The sequence below is a fragment of the Coregonus clupeaformis genome, chromosome 3, assembly GCF_020615455.1.
Source record: "Coregonus clupeaformis isolate EN_2021a chromosome 3, ASM2061545v1, whole genome shotgun sequence".
Taxonomy (NCBI): Eukaryota; Metazoa; Chordata; class Actinopteri; order Salmoniformes; family Salmonidae; genus Coregonus; species Coregonus clupeaformis.
The window spans coordinates 20,186,228-20,193,236 of NC_059194.1; the positions used below are offsets into that span (position 1 = coordinate 20,186,228).

Genomic DNA, 7,009 nt, shown 5'->3' on the forward strand with positions numbered 1-7,009 from the left:
TGTATCATAAGGGAAGGTGGGGTTTCAGCTTCATTCAGAATGTTTACTCTGTATCATAAGGGAAGGTGAGGTTTCGCTCCAATTTCCAATGACAATGTCCAAGAGAGGGACAACTTCCGGGGTGTGTCGATTTAAACGTGGTGAACATCACAGATTCTTAGTGAACCCTCAGAGCAGGTTTCCTTGATCCGCAATCGATTGAATTGGGGTCTTTAGCTTTAATATGCAGGTTTATATATTTATTGAACTGTCGACAATCGCAGTGACCACCACTGAACCATTAGTACATAGTATGTTAATGTTGTACTCCCCTAGGAGTCAGAGGGAGTCTACATTACATGGCTACATTACATGTCTTTATGCCTTTGCTACAAGCCAGGCCCACATTTTTGCTCAATTAAACTAGCTTTGTCACAGATACGGTGATGCAGGGAATGAGAGACATATTAATGGCTTAGTCCCTTGGAAGTCTGTGGGATAGCTATATTACCTGACTTTTCCCTGTCTCTGTGCCCTGCACTGTAAGACACACATTTCTGTTCAATTTAACTAAGCTTTGATACAGTATGCAAGGCTTGAGATAGACAGTATATGTTTAGGACCTATCCCTGTGAAGATCAGAATGGATTTGGCAGTCCCCCCACCATGCTTCACACTGTAATGTGTCAGATGAAAAATGCTTTTTGATATGCACATTTGGTACCTTTCCATATCAAAAGAAGTGCAATGACATGGTCTAGCGCTATACTATACAATGAGTCACTGAATTTTGTAATAGACAGAGCCTATTGTAATTTACTGAGGGGAAATGTGAGCGGTAAATATGTTGTCTGTTTTGGCATCACCGTGACCAAAGTCCAACACCAGCCAGATAAATTCATCTTGGAGCAAAATGTCTGATGTATTTAATTTACGTCTGAAATTTCAGTTTGATTTAAATTTCAGTTTGATTTTCTTCAACAAATATTTCATCTCTATGTTAATGAATGGCTTACTGAAAAAGGGGACATCTCAGCAGAGTCAAATAGACTTCAAAGTTTGGCTAAAGCTTACTTGCAAATATATGGAGGCGTAAGATAAAGTTTATATTACCAGAAAAGTTTGTCATTGCTGATAATAACATATCAGTTTGTACATGACACTGCTATTAACCCTGAACAGATTCACTCTGAAATCAATTTGTCGATCAAATTCATGTCTTGAAGTTGAGATGTGCCTATATTCCACTTCTAGATGCTCTGAAGGCATACTGTAGCTCAGCTGGTAGAGCACGGCGCTTGTAACGCCAAGGTAGTGGGTTCGATCCCCGGGACCACCCATACACAAAAATGTATGCACGCATGACTGTAAGTCGCTTTGGATAAAAGCGTCTGCTAAATGGCATATTATTATTATTATTATTACTACTGTGATTAAAAACTTGGCCCATTAAATTACAGAAGTTTGCATTGATCTAACTCTACAGTGACTCTTTTCTGCACTTTATGACTCCCAAATGACAGTAGAATTGATTGACTATGGAGTGAGATGTCCCTTTAACCAAGGAGATAGATTGAATAGTAGTGCACGCTAACCAAACTACGATGTTTGAGATCTGTTTCACTGTAAAAAGTCCAGCAGATAGTATCAATCTGTACACCGAGTTCAATTGGATCATAGTAATTACTGTTGCAACCTACTTCCACCACCCAGGTGCCGATGGCCTGATGGGCGTCTACCTCTTCATGATCGGCGCCTACGACCTCAAGTTCCGCGGCGAGTACAACCGCCACGCCCAGGCCTGGATGGACAGCGAGCAGTGTCAGGTGATCGGCTCCCTCGCCATGCTCTCCACTGAGGTCTCCGTCCTGCTGCTCACCTACCTTACCCTGGAGAAGTACATCTGTATCGTCTACCCCTTCCGGTATCTAACCCCTGGCCGCCGGCGCACCGTCTCCATCCTCCTCAGCATCTGGTTCATTGGCTTCGTCATCGCCTTCCTCCCACTGGTCTTCAAAGGATTGTTCCGGAACTTCTATGGTACCAACGGCGTGTGTTTTCCGTTACACTCGGAGCAGCCCGAGACGACGGGGGCGCAGGTGTACTCCATCGTCATTTTCCTAGGTGGGTGTCTTATCTAACTTAATGTCACTGTCAAGGTCAAATTTTAAATGTCATTCTGAAATGAGTATTGTCTATTTCGAATTTCAGTCTGAAATGACAATTGTTCCAATGTCACTCTGACATGAGCATTGTTCCAATGTCACTCTGACATGGCCTATTTCTATATATTTCCAAGTGATGCTTATTAGATGTAGCTTCCATTTTAAAGCCCTAATCATGAGGCTCACTTGTTTGGCCAGAGCTTAAAGAGGCATGCCTGTAGCCAGAGGGTTGCTGCCTGGTTCAAATCCCAAGTCTGGTAAATGAACTGGCATCAAGAAGGTTGCTGTTGTCAGAATTCCAAATACCATGTTTACTTCCATTGTTCCCTTGAGCGAATTGCTCCAGGGTTGCTACACTGTGGGCGGTACTGTTCCGCTTTCAGCTTCTCAATGAGGGGTACATACACTCAGGTGGTTGAGAACAGAAGAGACATTACCATAATTGCTTAATGTTTCTATATAAGTGCTTTTCTATAATGTATCTCGTTGTCCGTTACAAAGGCAGTACCACATTGGGCCCCTAAAACAAATGCATTGATTCTGGCTCATGAAAGTTGCCACATTGGCCTTTGTCCCATGTGTGTCAAACTGTGATAATTGTTTGAATTGTTCTGAAAGTTAAAGTATTTTTAAAAAATGTACTTTGTATGAGTACAAGGAGTTCAGAGGAGCTCACAATTAATGTAATTTCCTCAACAGGCCTGAATCTGGTTGCGTTCCTCATAATCGTATTGTCCTACGGGAGTATGTTCTACAACATCCAGAGGACAGGGACACAGACGACTAAATATAGTAACCATATCAAAAAGGAGGTGACCATAGCCAAGAGGTTCTTTTCCATCGTCATCACAGACTCTCTTTGCTGGATACCCATCTTTGTCCTCAAGATTCTATCACTGTTGCAGGTGGAGATTCCAGGTAGGAGTTTCAGTACTGTCATAATCTCTGACTACTTTTATAATTTCAAACATTTCATTTGGAAACCCTAACATTGCATCAAACAGACAAGGTCAATTTGTAGGCTATAAAACGTACAATATGTAGGCTACTATGCAGTGCCATCTTACATCAAATATAAGTATTTCAATCAGTCTCTTTTACAGATATTAAACTTGCATGAAAGAGAGCAACTCTCCATTTGGGCTGATCTGTGACCCGCTAGCACCTCCCCAGGTCAGAGGGGAATAAGGCAACCTCAGAGTTACACACAAGGATACTTTATTGACACACACAGGAATGAAATGGACATAGAAAGGTAGTGGTTCTGTAACAGGAGAAACAGAGGCAATGAATATACACATACCAAATTAACACACCAGGGCAAGAATGCACAGATACCAAATCTTATAGAATAAAGCAGTAATAAATGACAAAGGACTGTATAGAAATATAAGCTGATATGCTGCTTAACAACTAGCAGTAATATACACAAATACACAACTAACTTTAAACACGCACGCCATCCCACATGTCCAGAGATATGCCACATGTCCAGAGATATGCCACATGTCCAGAGATATGAATGAGTCCAGTTGTTGTTGTGCAGGACAGAGATGAGCTTGCTGCCTTCTCTGTGACTCCTTGAAGGAGACTGACAAGTGTGTGACTGGAGAGTCAGAAAGAGGGGCAGATGTCTGGCCCCCTAGCAACCACCCTACCGACTGCCCTGTCAACCAATCAGTGGCCAGGGCCCTAGGTGTGAAAGGACAGTTTATGACATTATAACCCATAGCCTAGTCTGCTAGGTTCCAGTGGGGGAGGGGTGCCTACTTCAAAGGTTAGAAAGTTTGTGTTTGTATCTCTGAGAGGACTGTGAGATGGTGTGCTAAGAGTCTCCAGCAGGGAATTTGTAACATTGTATCATTCAGATTAGTTCCATAATGAATCCTATTTTCCGGTTGTAAATTGAATAGCAAACTTCCAGACTGATAGGTACTCTAAATGTAAATGTGTGGTTGTACTCGTAGCATGTTTACAAATGGACCAGCATCACAGAACATCCTCCATCCATCATTGTCTCTTCTCTTTCACCCCGCCAACCCACCACACCTCACCCTACTCCCCATGCATGTACTGTATACAGGAATAGAACTTAAGGGTTTTGAGTACATTTACATTTACATTTTAGTCATTTAGCAGACGCTCTTATCCAGAGCGACTTACAGGAGCAATTAGGGTTAAGTGCCTTGCTCAAGGGCACATTTACGTCATTTAGCAGACGCTCTTATCCAGAGCCAGCCTGGCTTGTAGAACATGATTTCAACTAGCATGGGTAACTTTCAGGTAAAAAATGTGTGCCTTGTGAAATTTGCCCAGACTGGCTAGTTTAGTTTGGCACATTTTCTACCATCCGTGACTGAATGTAGACCCTATGTGTATGTCTACTGAGGAAAATGGGATTGCAGAATACGCATTTCCATTGCTCATGTATTAAATGGATAATAATGTAATCTTCTTCTTCCCGAATAGGAACCATCAGCTCCTGGGTGGTGATCTTCATCCTGCCCATCAACAGTGCCCTCAACCCCATCCTGTACACCCTGACCACACGGCCATTCAAAGAGACCATCCTCCAGGTGTGGGCCAACTACAGGCAGAGGAGACCACTAATGAGCAGCCACCCAGCCCACCACCCCTCATTAACGTTGCAGGAGATGTGGCCGCTCCAAGAGAACAGCCAGACCCTGACTTCGCCCGGCGACTACCTGACGCATCCCTTGGAGATGTCCTGCACAATATCAGGCACGTCTCAGCTACTGCCTGTGGAAAGTACAAATGCCGAATAATGCCCTTCAGGTTCAAACATTTGTTTTATGCCGACGTTTCATGTGCAATAGTATGTTGATTGTTGTAGAGTTGATAAACTTTTTCCACTGTGATTTATACAGACATACATTTTACATTACATTTTAGTCATTTAGCAGACGCTCTTATCCAGAGCGACTTACAGTTAGTGAATACATATTTTTTTATACTGGCCCCCCGTGGGAATTGAACCCACAACCCTGGCGTTGCAAACGCCATGCTCTATCAACTGAGCTACATCCCTGCCGGCCATTCCCTCCCCTACCCTGGACGACGCTGGGCCAATTGTGCGCCGCCCATGAGTCTCCCGGTCGCGGCCGGCTGCGTTAGCACTGCGATGCAGTGCCTTAGACCACTGCGCCACTCAGGAGGACATCAAAGGAGCTCATTTGTACACGTTGGACAATGTGCCGTTCTACTTTGCTGAGGATTAGACCTTGGCTTTGTTCTTGCTTTCAGTTTGATATGATCATTGACACACTTCTATGATTTATGGTTATAAGAAAAAACATCAATCATCATTCCCATAAGCATCCATTTATGTGAAGTCCATCGTATAGAAGAAATCAATCACTGCCATTCTCCTTTCTGGACTGGGATGTTTCGTTATGTATGTTTTAATGGTTTTAATTTTGTCCCTGAAATAATTATGACATTATCTCTGAGAGGAGTAGTGAACTGCTGACAGATTCATTTTGTTTATTTAGTGTACAGGCAGGCTATGCAGACTGCAGAGGTGACTTGTTTGTGGCATTTGCTATTGCAACACAAAGATACAGTATGTCATGTTCCAAGGGCGGTCGATCTTGGGTTTGTGACCATCTTTGATGGCCCACTATCATCCAGAAGGCGAGGTCAGTACAGGTGCATCAAAGCTGGGACCGAGAGACTGAAAAACAGCTTCTATCTCAAGGCCATCAGACTGTTAAATAGCCATCACTAGATGGCTACCACCCGGTTACTCAACCCTGCACCTTAGAGACTGCTGCCCTATATACATAGACATGGAATCACTGGTCACTTTAATAATGGAACACTAGTCACTTTAATAATGTTTACATACTGTTTTATTCATTTCATATGGGGTGGCAGGTAGCTTAGTGGTTGAGAGCGTTGTGCCATTAACCAAAAGGTCGCTGGTTCTAATCCCTGAGCCGACTAGGTGAAAAATCTGTCTGTGCCCTTGAGCAAGGCACTTAACCCTAATTGCTCCTGTAAATCGCTCTGGATAAGAGCGTCTGCTAAATGACTAAAATGTATATGTATTCTAGTCAATGCTACTCCGACATTGCTTGTCCTAATATTTCTTCATTCCATTATTTTACTTTTAGATTTGTGTGTATTGTTGTGAATTGTTAGAAACTACTCCACTGTTGGAGCTAGGAACATAAGCATTTCGCTACACCCGCAATAACATCTGCTAAATATGTGTACGTGACCAATAAAATTTGATTTGATTTTGATTTGACTTTTCTCAAAGGCATGACAGGATGTTTGTTCAAAGGTCTCAATTTACAGTTGCTGATAGCAGTGGTAATGTGTCATTTCTTCTTTGGAAGGAAGTCATCATAACATTATTTGCACTCAGTCACTCCCACACATTACAATATGTGTGTTATCATTTGTTATGATGAACCCATATGTGCTCAGACTTCAATAATGGATAGACGAGGAGACCTGCAAAAGTGATGTAATCTGTTGTTTGGATATGAGCGCTTGGCTTTGTAACCTACAGTATGTCACTACTACTGAATGTGTTTTTAGTGGAGAGTTATCTGTCTCATGCATTTGACCCTGGTGGTGGTTTCAAGACACTATTGTTTACATAAGATGTTTTTAAGATGTGCACAGCATCAAGCTTGGAAATAAACACAAATATGCATGATTTGTTTGCTTTCTAGATGTAACTTCAGCATTTTTATATTTTATAGATGTATTGTTATATTATACTATTTGGCTTCTAGAATAGTAAATACAAATAAACTTGCATTATGAAATGTATACTAATTACAGTGTACATGTCTCTGGGTCAATCCAGTCAGTGTGAGATCTACGTTTAC

The 7,009-nt window shown here is 42.2% G+C and overlaps 1 protein-coding gene across 1 annotated transcript in view; it reads left to right on the forward strand.

Moving 5' to 3' along the window:
- Window positions 1-5,101, forward strand: part of rxfp1 (relaxin family peptide receptor 1) — an 87,968-nt gene extending 82,867 nt beyond the window's left edge. Inside the window, exons 16-18 of the mRNA XM_041850429.1 lie at window positions 1,693-2,103; window positions 2,844-3,062; window positions 4,614-5,101. Coding sequence (XP_041706363.1) covers window positions 1,693-2,103; window positions 2,844-3,062; window positions 4,614-4,930 — 947 coding nt within the window. The 3' untranslated portion in view covers window positions 4,931-5,101. The remainder of the gene's footprint in view (window positions 1-1,692; window positions 2,104-2,843; window positions 3,063-4,613) is intronic.
- The last annotated feature ends 1,908 nt before the right edge of the window (window positions 5,102-7,009 follow it).